We start from the raw sequence: 13,682 nt of genomic DNA, 5'->3' as shown, positions 1-13,682 counted from the left end.
CCTCCCAAGTCCCAGCTGATCGGGAGGGAATGGGGATTTTGAAGTAACCTTCCCCTGGATTGGGGAGGGAATGGAGATTTTACAGTATCCTTCCTCTGGAGTAGGGAGGGAATGGGGATTTTGCAGTCTCCTTCCCCCAGGAGTGGGGAGGGAATGGGGATTTTGTAGTCTCCTTCCCCCAGGAGTGTGGTGGGAATGGAGATTTCGCAGTATCCTTCCCCTGCCATGCCCACCAAGCCACGCCCACCAAGCCACGCCCACAGAACCGGTAGTAAACATTTTTGAAACCCAGCACTGCCCCGCACCCAATTATGACATCAGAGCATCCAAAGGTCATGTGATTGCCATTTGAAACCTTCACTGCTAGATTCCGAGAAGCAAAGTCCATGGGGAAGCTGGCAAGAGATTGTAAATGGTGACGGTGTGACATCGCACTTAAAAATGTTATGGGATTCATTCAACAGCAGCAACCGGAAGGGCTGGAATTGCCATCATTAAGTGCCCCAGCCATGTTATAGTGCACTCCACAACTGCACTGATTAACGACAGAAATTCCATTGCTACGGTCATTGTTAACCAAGGACTACCTGTGGTTTCCATAATAGGTCATGTGCAGTGGTGAAGTCTAAAATTTGTTACTACCGGTTCTCTGGGCGTGGCTCGGTGGGGGGAAAGGAATGTGGCTGGGTGGGTGTGGCCAATTTTTTTTTTAACTTTTAAAACCATTTTTTCTACAACCTTTTTGGCGAAGAGGTTGTAAAAAAATGCTTTCAAAAGGCTCTGACAATCCCAGCTGAGTTGCCTGATCGGCAGAGGCTTTTTTTCTTTTAAAAGCCTCTGCCGATCAGGCAACTCAGCTGGGATCGTCAGAGGCTTTTAAAAGAAAAGAAGCCTCTGCCGATCAGGCAACTCAGCTTGGATCGTCAGAGGCATTTAAAAGAAAAAAAGCCTCTGCCGATCAGGCAACTCAGCTGGGATCGTCAGAGGCTTTTTTTTTACTTTTAAAAGCATTTTTTTGGCCGAAGAGGTTGTAGAGGTTTAAAATGCTTTTAAAAATTAAAAAAAAAAGCCTCTGATGATTGCACAGCTCAGCTGTGCAAGGGGGGGGGGCAGGGATTTTTGCTACCGGTTCTCTGAACCACCCGCCTCCATCGCTACCAGATTGGGCGATCCGGTCCGAACTGGGAGCATTTCACCCCTGGTCATGTGCCAATTTGATCCAAGATAAAATATCTCCTGTGGAATATGGAAGATATTGTAGAGGGAGCTAAGAATTGTCCAGAAAGAACCTGCAATTGCACCAGATTATTGTGGTGATTTTGGCTCTGTCGTTTTTTAAATCTAAATGCCAAATGTTTAACTTCAATTAAGGCTTTATCAAGGCTGAGTAACGATATTTTCCAGGAATGAGAGGCCACAATATATCAGATCAGAATCAGTTTGATTCTCAGCGTCACAGTGAAGAATTCACCCTGAATTTGATTGGAAAGATTACTTTTCACGGAATCCATTCTGCAGAGAAATCCACTGTATCTCCCTGTAGAAAAATGACAGTAAACGAATTTCTGTATTTATTTTCATATACAGGTAGTCCTCGGCTTACGACCACAATTGAACCCAACATTTCTGTTGCTGAGAGATATTTGTTAAGTGAGTTTTGCCCCATTTTAGGACCTTTCTTGCCACCGTTGTTAAATGGGTCACTGCAGTTGTTAAATTAGTAACACGATTGTTAAGTGAATCTGGTTTCCCCATTGATTTTGCTTGTCAGAAGGTCGCAAAAGAGGATCACGTCAGGGGTGGGTTCTAAATCTTTTTACTACCGGTTCTGTGGGCGTGGCTTATTTTGTGGGCGTGGCTTGATGGTCATGTGACAATTCTTTAGGATTTAGCAGAGGTACTGGTCTACCAGGCTTTTAACTGCCTGCAGAGCTGTACCGGTCTACCCATTTGTTTTCGGAGTGTCTTGGTCTACCCATTTGTTTTTGGAGGCACTGGTCTACCCATTTGTTTTTGGAGGCACTGGTCTACCACCACACTGCCTTTTAACACTGATCAGCTGTAGGGCGGCCCTTTGAAGCCCCAGGCAAGAGTTTAAACAGTTTTTTTTCCTTCTAGCCATCAGCTGGGACTCGGGAGGCAGCGAACAGATTGGGGGCGGGGCCAAATAAAAGGTAAGAATAACGCGGGCGGGAGGGCCCAGCTCCCGAACAAAGAGAACCGGGCCCAGCTCCCGAACAAAGAGAACTGGTTCGGTGACGTCATATCATCACCGCTACCGGCTCAGCGGAACCGGGCGGAACCCACCACTGGATCACGTGATACTGTAACCATCATAAATATGAGTCAGTTGTCAAGCATCCAAATGTAAATCGATCATGGGGATACTGCCACGGTCATAAGTGTGAAAAATGGTCATAAATCCATTTTTTCAGTGCTGTTGTAACTTCAAAATGTCACTAAGTGAACTGTTGTAAGTGGAGGACTACCTGTACTCCATTCTCAAAAGCTCACAGAAAACAATCATCACCACTGCTTCTTTAAGATTGTTACTCTTGTTGGATGTATAGAATGAAGTTTCCAACAAGTGAGTGCTGTACTTATAAATTTCAATATTTATTATACAAGGGTTTTTGAATTGTTGTTTATTCTGACAGCATCATGGATGTTTCAAGTCTATTGTACTGTGCTGTGAATCCTTAGTTGATTCAGAGGTATGCAAATGTAATGAATAAATAACATTAGCATTTTGCGAACATGCTGCGAGCCTTCTCAAAAAAGAAAAAAAAAAGAAAAAAAAAAGAAGTGGCACTTCCTTATTGACCAAAGGTCTGTCACGAGGAACAATAGTTCATAAAAAAATTCTTTTCCACAATGGAAACCACTTCTCACTCATACATATTCTGATCTTTATTCCTGTAGGTGTCTGGTGCTTCCCCGCTATTTTTATTTTCTAAGAAAGCCAACAGGCAAGTGTAGAAGAGAAAGAAAGAAAGAAAGAAAGAAAGAAAGAAAGAAAGAAAGAAAGAAAGAAAGAAAGAAAGAAAGAAAGAAAGAAAGAGAGAGAAAGGGAGGAAGGAAGGGAGGGAGGGAGAAAGAGAGAGAAAGGAAGGAAGGAAGGAAGAGAGAAAGAGAAAGGAAGGAAGAAAGAAAAGAAGGAAGGAGGAAGGAAGGAGAATGAAAGGAAGGAGAACGAGAGAGAGAGGAAGGAAGGAAGGAAGGAGAATGAGAGAGAGAAAGGAAGGAAGGAAGAAAGGAAGGAGAAAGAGAGAAAGGAAGGAAGGAGAATGAGAGAGCGAAAGGAAGGAAGAAAGGAAAGAAGGAAGGAAGGAAGGGAGAAAGAGAAAAAGGAAGGAAGGAAGAGAAAGAGAGAGAGAAAGGAAAGAAGGAGAAAGAGAGAGAGAGAGAAAGAAAAAGAAAGAAAGAAAGAAAGAAAGAAAGAAAGAAAGAAAAAGAGAAAAGGATGTCAGCACAGTTTAGCCCTTTCTTTTGCAAGGCAATATCTATAGCACAATGTTAGCTGCATTGCTCATCCCTAATTTCTTAAACACACCCAGATAAAAAAATCAGGACAAGCAAATGACACACATATTATACACACAAGGAATGTAACAATCTAAAGCTACTAGTGTTTAGAAATACTATCTTGTACAATTGTGCAATCATTAAAAAGCAGAAGAAATAAAAGGGAAATACTGAGTCACTTCAGGGTTAGAATGCACCGACAAGCAAAAACTTTAATAAAAGTAGTAAAAAAACAACAACCAGCAACCCAATTTCCAAAAAGTACAATATCATTTAAACTGGGGGATTTGCAAACTCAAAATAAATCAACATTGCTTATAAATGCTAAATTAATGTAGGAGTTGAGGTTGGAGCTCCTGGTTTGAACTACAAGGGAAGCAACGGGATCCGTTTAAAGCCCACCATATTACAGTGTAGTCTTTGACTTACAACTATGATTGGGATCATTGCTAAGGCGATTTAAGCGAGTTGGGTTAAAACTTTAAAAAAGTTAGGACTTTTTTTAGCTTATTTAAATTGCACGCAGTTAGTAATTTCTTGCTGGAAACAACTTGTAATTAACATCAGAGCATTTTTGGAAAAGTCTTATCGTATCTTGTTTTCTGGGCTGGTTGCCAACCTTTGCCGGACTTTGGTTTTGTTTTGTTTTTTTTAAATTTGATTTATATGCCGCCCTTCTCCAGAGACTCAGGGCGGCTTACAATGCGTTAAGCAATAGCCTTCATACTTTTGTATATTTATACAAAGTCAGCTTATTGCCCCCACAAACTGGGTCCTCAATTTACCCACCTTAGAAAGGATGGAAGGCTGAGTCGACCTTGAGCCTGGGGAGAATTGAACTCGCAGTAATTGCAGGCAGCTGGATGTTAAATGCTGCCTTAGGAGGCATTAGCCTCCTAAGCCACTCAGGCTCCTTTATTTTATTCTTCCTACTTAATAAATTTGATAAGGACCGTTGGTGTGCGTCGATATCCTCGGGAATCCGGAGCTGGGAAAGAATAATTACTGAACTGAAATAAAATTTCCATTCCTGACCTTGAGGATTGCTAATTTAATGTATTATGGTTATTAGCCAGCAAACAAAGGGGAAAAAAAACAAGGAAAACACTCAACATGTGAATGCTTTTGGCATTTAAGACTTTAAGACAGCCCATGCAGTTTTACTGTGGGAAAAGCTCTGATCCGTAACAGAAGGACTCTGATTTTCCTCTTCAAATACAGAGAGTCCTCGACTTACGATAATAACTGAGCCTAAAAGTTCTGTTGCTAAGTGAGACAGTTGTTAAGTGAATTTTGCCCCATTTTATGGACTTTTTTTTGCCATAGTTGTTAAGTGAATCACTACAGTTGTTAAGTTACTAACACGGTTGTTAAGTGAATCTGGCTTCCCCATTGACTTTGCTCATCAGAAGGTCAAAAGGGGATCCCATGACCTCGGGACACTGCGACCGTCATAAATATGAGTCAGTTGTCAATCACCTGAATTTTAATCATGTGACCATGGGAATGTTGCAACGGTCGTAGGAGTGAAAAACAGTCATAAGTCACTTATTTCAGTGCCACTGTACTTTGAACGGTCACTAAACGAATGGTTGTAAGTCCAGGATTACCTGTATTTGTTTTCAACGGATGGCTTTCATGTTACAAAAAGAGGTACAGTGGCCTAGGGGTTAAGAAGTTTAGACTGTCAACTGGAAGGTTGGCAGTTTGAGACCCAAGTACCATGCGACGGGGTGAGCTCGCATTCTTGTCTCAGCTGCTGCCCACCTAGCAGTTCAAAAGCATGCAAATGCGAGTAGATAAATAGGTACCACTTTGGTGGGAAGGTAACAGTGTTCTGTGTCCCTCAGCATATAGTTATGCTGGCCTAAACATGGAAGCATCTTCGGACAACGCTGGCTCCCTCAGCTAGGAAATGGAGATCAGTACCGCTCCCTAGAGTTGGACACGACTGGACTGGGGAAATCTTTACTTTTACCTTAGGTTACACCCCATTTGGGGGCAGGAAACTTTGTGGTCCGCCAACAGCCTGTGGACCTGGCAGCGGAGTCGGACAGTGAGGAGGCTGGGGAGGACAATGGGCCAGTCCTGGAGTCAGGGGAAGGCCCGGACGAGGGCTCTGCATCAGAGGCAGAGATGGGGCCAGGGCCATCTGGAGCGATGTGTGGACTCCAGAGCCTCCAGAGGCAGATAGCAGAGAGGCAGAGGAACAAGAGGAGCCTGTTCCTAGTGTACGCATGCGAAGAGCTGTCAGAAGGCAAGAGCAGCTGAAGGAAAAAGGACGACTCGGGAGTAAGGCCAGAAGATGATTGGCCCCTCCCGTAAGGCTTAAAAGAGCAGCAATGAGTCGTTGAGTTTTTTGTAGAAAAGCAACGTTGATTCCAGTGCTCCTTGTCAGCATCTCTTGAACTTTGTGGGGTTTTTGCCAAGAAAAGCCTTTGGCAGGTTGCCAAAGACATCAAAGGTTGGTGATAAGGCCGTGGGACTGGTTATGAAGAATTTATTTTGGACTAAGGTGAGAATGAATTAATTCTCAGCTGTTTTAATAAAATAAGTTTGTTCAGGACTGAATTGTGTTTGGTAATCACTACGTGGGCCTCGGTCACAACAGAAACAATGATCCAGGATCTGGATCTGGTGATTCTTCGTTCCCATTGCAGTTCAGAGTCCACAACTACAGCGCAGGTGGCTAGTTTCTGCGCAACAGCACTGGGGATTCATCGGAAACATGTGTCTAATCCACCATAGCTATTTTATACAGCCAATGTGGCAAACCCTTTGCACAGCTCATTCCTTTCCCTTTTAGTATTAAACTACTACGGGCCTCACAGTTTATGGATTGTAATTTTAGTATACCCTGTTTCCCTGAAAATAAGACCCTGTCTTTAAACCCCAAAATAAGCGCTTGGCCTTATTTTCAGGGAGGTCTTATTATTTTGGGGCGTGTGGAGCAAGATGGGGCTCCTCTTGCCGTCTTACCTGATTTCCAACTCTGCGTTTAAATATTTTCGGGGAGGGCTTATTTTGGGGGGGGGTGTCAGCGTCTCACCGCTGGCATAGAGAGATAAGCCCTGAACTTTTGCCTGCTAAATCCCTTTGAAGCTGGGTCGTCGTGGAAATGAAGGGAGAGGGGACATTCCTGTGAAATGATGGGACAAGAAGTCAGTGGAGTGACTTGGAAGATAGCCAATGAGAAGCAGATAATTGGGAATCGGAAAGGGAGGGATTGGGGGGCAAAAGGTCAGTCTTGTCCGCATCGAGTCATGATCCGGTTGCTGTGCTCAAATAAAGAGAAGTTTTCCTTAAAGATTGGCAGTTTGGAAATTCATTTATTTTGAGATAACATCGAAGTCTGACAGGGGGCTTATTTTAGCGCATGCGCTCAAAAGCCCGATTGGGTTTATTATCAGGGGATGTCTTATTTTCGGGGAAACAGGGTAGTAGGCCATATGTAATTGACGGGCTGGATTTTATCATAGATTTTTTTTAATGTGATATTTATTATTTTATTCTAGAATTTTTAATTGTATATTTACTGAGCGTTTTTATTTGTTCTGGTCTCTGGTTGTAATAAATTGAGTTGATTGAATCGATTGAGCAGTCGTGCCAAGTAAAGACGTAACTGCAGTTCAGACCACGCCCACCGAGACAGGGGCTTACAGCTGCTTTCAACAGCCCATTGCTCTCCACAGGGGCCAAGTTGCTAATCCCATTGAACCGTTTTGAGCTACATTGCTTGCAGGGATAGACTGAATTCACTGGCAGAGCACAGGATTCAAAGAAGGCTGACTTAGCACATTGTCCCTTCAGGGTTTGTTTTGCATTCCTGAGAAACAAAAGTCATCTGGCCTTCCTAGTAACTATGAGTCATCCAAACAAACAACCTCAAGAAATATGTACAAGTCTGCAGCCTTTTTACACTACATAATCTGAAATAATTGCAAATTCAGAATTCACGCACAGTCCGGAACCAACACTATGCCAGCAGGGTCTCCAACCTTGGCAACTTTAAGACTTGTGGACTTCAACTCCCATCTGGCTGAGGAATTCTGGGAGCTGAAGTCCACAAGTCTTAAAATTGCCAAGGTTGGTGACCCCTGCACTAATGCAACTCTTTCTTCAACTTTAACCCAAAGCAGCTATTTGGACAAGCAGAAGTCACAAATTATTAACTTATTTTTTTTTTCTTTCTTCGTGATCCTTTTTTCCCTTTTGAATTGTATCATGCTGACTGTGAACAAGGCTTTTTAAAATTTTTCTCCTTTCTTTGATTATATGGATGGCACTTAAAAGAGTAGCTTTTAGAAGTAGACTCTTTTTTTTTTTTTAATTTGATTTATATGCCGCCCTTCTCCGGAGACTCAGGGCAGCTTACAGTGCGTTAAGCAATAGCCTTCATCCTTTTGTATATTTATACAAAGTCAGCTTATTGCCCCCACAACTGGGTCCTCAATTTACCTACCTTAGAAAGGATGGAAGGCTGAGTCAACCTTGAGCCTGGCGAGATTCGAACCTGCAGTAATTGCAGGCAGCTGGTCTTAATAACAGGGTGCTTTAGACCACTGTACTACCAAGACTCTTGTTTGGTGGACCTAATTATCAATTAAGGTTTTAATTCTAATACATACGCTTCTAAGAGTTATATCCCATCAAACCTAACAGATTCAATTCTAAATAAAGCCTCACACTTAGAATCGTAATTCATCAAACTCAAAGAAATTAAACTAAATTATTAATCATTCTCTAAAATGCGGTTAAATTAAAGGCAATTAAAATATCAATTATAAAATTAATAAATAGTAATGGGCACCTTGAGCGCAATCCCAAAACATCTGGAACATCACTTGAACATCAATTGACAAAATGCCCATTCGTCAATTGCAAAAGGCAGCTTTACTCAGAACATTTACACCCTGCTAGGATACTTTTAACATTGTTAAACATCAACATCTGTCTTTGGAAAGAATTTGATAGGTGGATAAAAGTTGCAAATCTAACTTAAACATCTGGCTGACTGTCGACGAGTCATAACAATATAGAAAAAGAACTTGAGACAATCCAAACTACAAAAACCTGCAAATAGATGTAGAATGACTGTGGCAAAAGAAAGGTAAAGTTAGCACCAGTAGTAATAGGTGCTTTGGGTGCTATCCCAAAACATCTGACCATCCCAGAATAAATCTACATTATTAAGCCTTCTGAGCTGTACAAGCTATATCTATGGAGATTCTCCGTCATCCAGCTCATGGTTGTCCCAAAGGTGCTTTTTCAAGAGGCGACTGGACTTTCTAGTTTTTCTTTGAAGACGTTTCGGAGAGCTGAAGAAGCTTCTTGGATATGAAGCAAAATGTCTTCAAAGAAAAACAGAAAGTCCAGTCGCCTCCTGAAAAAGCACCTTTGGGGGGTACAAGCTTTGGATTAATTTCTGAAGGAGCGTGATAAGGTTTTGCTAACCCCTTAAGTGCATGTTTTGCAATCGTAGCAACTTGAAGATGAATGGACTTCAAGTCCCAGAATTCTGGGATTTGACGTTTAACAGAGTAGCAGAGTTGGAAGGGAGCTTGGAGGTCTTCTAGTCCAACCTTAAAGTCACTAAGTTTGAGAAACATGCCTTACGTCGTGCCAAATATGGAAAGCCTTGCCTCTGAATCAACACAGGATTGGCTGCCATGCTATGGTTACTTAGGAGTAAGTGAAGTTCAATTTTCAGAGAGAGAGAGAGCGCAGATGGGCTTCTTTCAGAGATGCTCTAGCACACTGCTTTTTAATTTCAGGAACTGGCTAGAGAATTCTGGGAACTGAAGTCCACACTTATAATTGCTGAATTGAGAAATACTGCTTTAATAGTAGTTGCACTGAGATGACCACTCCCAACCCTTCAATTCCATGAATACACAGCAGAACAGCTAAGTAAAGAAACAGTCACACCTAAATACAGAAACTCTGGCTCAATCTGCCCAGTGCTGTAAGAGATTCCTGAACAGGCTATAGAATAACAGATCTGGAAGGGACCTTGGAGGTCTTCTAGTCCAACCCCCTGCTTAGGCAGGAAAACTCTCTAGCATTTCAGACAAATGGTTATCCAAACTCTTGTTTAAAACTTCCAGTGTTGGAGCATTCACAACTTCTGGAGTCAAGTTGTTCCACTGATTAATTGTTCTAACTGTCAGGAAATTTCTCCTTAGTTCTAAATTGCTTCTCTCTTTATTTTTTATTTTTTTTATTTTTAATTTGATTTATATGCAGTCCTTCTCCGGAGACTCAGGGCGGCTTACAATGCGTTAAGCAATAGCCTTCATACTTTTGTATATTTATACAAAGTCAGCTTATTGCCCCCACAAACTGGGTCCTCAATTTACCCACCTTAGAAAGGATGGAAGGTTGAGTCGACCTTGAGCCTGGTGAGAATTGAACTCGCAGTAATTGCAGGCAGCTGGATGTTAAATGCTGCCTTAGGAGGCATTAACCTCCTACGCCACTCAGGCTCCTTGATTAATTTCCATCCTTTGTTTCTTGTCCTGCCCTCAGGTACTTTGGAGAATAGCTTGACTCCCTCCTCTTTGTGGCAGCCCCTGAGATATTGGAAGACTGCTATCATGTCTCCCCTAGTCCTTCTTTTCATTAAAGTAGACATGCCCAGTTCCTGCAACCGTTCATATGTTTTAGCCTCCAGTCCCCTAATCATCTTTGTTGCTCTTCTCTGCACTTTTTCTAGAGTCTCAATATCTTTTTTACATTGTGGTGACCAAAACTAAATGCCGTATTCCAAGTGTGGCCTTACCAAGGCATTATCAAGTGGTATTAACACTTCACGTAGCCGTTTCTTTAGGCCAGCAATACTTAAACCAAATCAGCATTCATCTCTGAAGAAACACAATAGTTCCCAAAGGTAAGAGAAAACGCTCGGAGTTGACATCACACAAGAAAAGTTTGTGAGTTTTGTAAAGCAAAAGGCAAATAACGGTAACAACTGAAATGTGTAAAATTGTGGCCAGGTTGACAAAAATAAGCAAACCTCCTACATGTTATGAGAATCCTGGATCCCCGGACCTATTAGGGCAGAGTTTCTCAGCCTTGGCAACTTTCAGATGGGTGGACTTCAACTCCCAGAATTTTGGGAGTTAAAGCCCACACATCTTAAAGCTGTCATGGTTGGGAAACCCTGTAAATCGTTTTGCAGTTCACACAGCACACCACAAGCCTAAACAATTCATCACTGAATGGCTTAAGAAGAAAGGAGGGTTCAACAATCACCATTAGTTATTTGGTTTTAAGTTTAGCCACGGGGCTGAATTAAATCACTACCTCGTTGAGTGGATTTGCTCAATGCAGTAGAACTGACTGGCTTCCAACTTGAACAGGGGATCAGATAATGTCATATCTACTAATTGTGTTGTCTGTAAATTACTTTGAGGACCGGAAATTCTTCCAAATCTGAATCTGTGAAGGACGATGGCTGAAGGATGCTTCAAAAGTTCCATGGTGCTTACCAAAAAATAAAAATCAGAACACCAAATACAAGTTGGGCAGAAACGACCTCGTAGACGACCCTCATTCTGTCAAGGACCTAAGAGTGCTCATTTCAAATGATCTAAGCCCCAGAGCTCATTGTAACACCATTGCTAAAAAGGCATTAAGAGTTGTAAACCTAATCTTGCGAAGCTTCTTCTCCGGTAACATTGTATTGCTAACTAGGACATACAAAACCTTTGCCAGACCAATTCTCGAATACAGTTCGTCTGCCTGGAATCCACACTGTATATCAGACATTAATACGATTGAGCAGGCCCAGAGGTATTTCACGAGAAGAGTCCTCCACTCCTCTACTCACAATAGAATCCCTTATGCCATCAGGCTTGAAATTTTGGGCTTGGATAATTTGGAACTGCACCGCCGTGGTCTGATCTAAGCATAGTACACAAAATTGTCTGCTACGTCATCTTACCTGTCAACGACTTCTTCAGCTTCAACCTTAATAACACACGGGCAAACAATCGATACAAACTCAAAGTAAACCGCTCAAAACTCGATGGCAGAAAATACGACTTCAGCAACAGGGTGGTCAACGCCTGGAATGCTCTACCTGACCCCGTTGTTACATCCTCAAACCCTCACGGCTTCAACCTCAAACGGTCTACCGTGGACCTCAGCCCCATTCCTAAGAGGTCCGTGAAGTGGGAGTGCATAGGCGCACCAGCGTGCCTACCGTCCCTGTCCTACTGTCCCCATTTATTTGTACTCATTTCCTTCGTTTTTGTCCACGTTCATATTCATAACCTGCTATCTCTTACATGTTTGACAAACTAAGTAAGTAAGTAAGACAGACAGACAGACAGACAGACAGACAGACAGACAGACAGGAAGGAAGGAAGGAAGACAGACAGGAAGGAAGGAAGGAAGGAAGGAAGGAAGGAAGACAGACAGGAAGGAAGGAAGGAAGGAAGGAAGACAGACAGACAGGAAGGAAGGAAGGAAGGAAGGAAGGAAGGAAGGAAGATAGACAGGAAGGAAGGAAGGGAGGAAGGAAGGAAGAAAGAAAGAGAAAACGGGACTGAGAACACATCACAAAGATAGGTAGCAGAGCAGCTGGGTGGGTCTAATCTTAAGTAGCAATATCTTGACCTCTTAGCACAGGGGTCTCCAACCTTGGCAACTTTAAGCCTGGTGGACTTCAACTCTGGGGAATTCCGAGAGTTGAAGTCCGCCAGGCTTAAAGTTGCCAAGGTTGGAGACCCCTGTCTTAGTGTCCACATGAGTTTTACAGCCTGTGGCTTAGCCATGAGTTAACCACGGCTTATGGATAAACCCCCACCCTAAGCTAAGACACACACACAGGAGTTGTGGTCCACGCAGTTTTGCTGAGCCCAAACCGACAACCCAACTTTCTGCAGGGGGCAGACCGAAAGGAGCGGCTTCCCAGCCCTTGGGCCCCCCCCCCACCCTTACCTACCTTGGGGGTCTGGCCCACCATCACGTCGGTGCAGCCGACCGGGTAGGCGCCCTTCCCGTGGGGCAAGCCGAGGGACTGCGTCACCCCCATCCTTGGCAGCTCCGGCTGTCTCCCCGCGGAGGAGAGTCCCAGGCGGCCTGAAGGGGCAGCTTTCCGGCGGCCTCTCCGCGGCTGGCAGGAGAGGGAGAGAGAAAAGGGGCCGCGCTCCTTCGCTTCCTCCTCTCGGCCTCTTCCCGGCCATTGGCTGCCGGCGGAGGGAGCCGTCGGCGGCCCCCAGAAGAGGGAGGAGCCGGGAGGCTCCGAAAGGAGGAAGCGCCGAAGCCCGGGGAGCTCTTGCCTGGAGCGCACAGCGGGGGTTTGCCGGCTTTGGATCGCGCGTCCAGGGCGCGCAGCCAAAGGATTTCGCGGTGGGTCGGGTGGGGGATGGAATTCAGCGCTCCTGAACAAAGGCAGCTTGAGAAAAAAGCAGCACTCGGGGGTTAAAACTTACATTGAAGTCTGTCTTCTTCTCTTTCTTTCTTTCCTTCCTTTCTTCCCTCTTTCTCTCCTTTTCCCTTTCTTTCTTTCTCTCCTTCCTTCCTTTTTTCTCCCTCCCTCTTTCTCTCTTTCTTTCTCCTTTTTTCTCTCTATTTCTCTCTCCTTCCTTCCTTCTCTCTCTCCTTCTCTCACTATTTCTTTCTTTCTCTCCTTCCTTCCTCTCTTTCCTTTTTTCTTCCTCTTCCTCTTTCTCCTTTTCTTTCTCTCTCTCTTTTTCTCTTTCCTTCCTTCTCTCTATCTCCTCTTTCTTTCTCCCTCTCCTTCTCTCTCCTTTTCTGTCTTTTGCTCTTTCCTTCCTTCCCCCCTCTCTCTGTCTTTCTGTCTTCCTTTCCCTTCTTTCTCCTTTCTTCCCCCCAATTTTCTTTTTCCGTTCTCTTTCTTCCCTCCCCTTTTCTCTTCTCTTCCCTTTTTCCCCCCTTTCCCTCTTTTCCCCTTCTTTCTAATTCATGGCAGCAAGCATTCCTATTACCCCAGATCCCCTCCCAAGGCGTCACTCTGCTGAAAACTTAATTCTTAATTTAATATTAATAATTTAATAATAACCTTGACTATCACTAAAGGTTGTATCTTTTTATTCTTGATGTGTTTTATTCTCCTTATGTACACTGAGAGCGTATGCACCTAAGACAAATTCCTTGTGTGTCCAATCACATTTGGCCAATAAAAAATT

The 13,682-nt window shown here is 43.5% G+C and overlaps 1 protein-coding gene across 1 annotated transcript in view; it reads right to left on the bottom strand.

The window, feature by feature from the left end:
* The window catches only part of PAFAH2 (platelet activating factor acetylhydrolase 2), a 36,454-nt gene extending 23,567 nt beyond the window's left edge, over positions 1–12,887 (bottom strand). Inside the window, exon 1 of the mRNA XM_060691454.2 lies at positions 12,476–12,887. Within this exon, the coding sequence (XP_060547437.2) occupies positions 12,476–12,565 (90 nt within the window). The 5' untranslated portion in view covers positions 12,566–12,887. The remainder of the gene's footprint in view (positions 1–12,475) is intronic.
* Positions 12,888–13,682: the final 795 nt, after the last annotated feature.

This window comes from Pantherophis guttatus, chromosome 10 (assembly GCF_059756535.1).
Source record: "Pantherophis guttatus breed Tessera chromosome 10, ASM5975653v1, whole genome shotgun sequence".
NCBI lineage: Eukaryota > Metazoa > Chordata > Lepidosauria > Squamata > Colubridae > Pantherophis > Pantherophis guttatus.
Note: the sequence above shows the minus strand (reverse complement) of the source record. Positions and strands in the feature narration are given on the sequence as shown.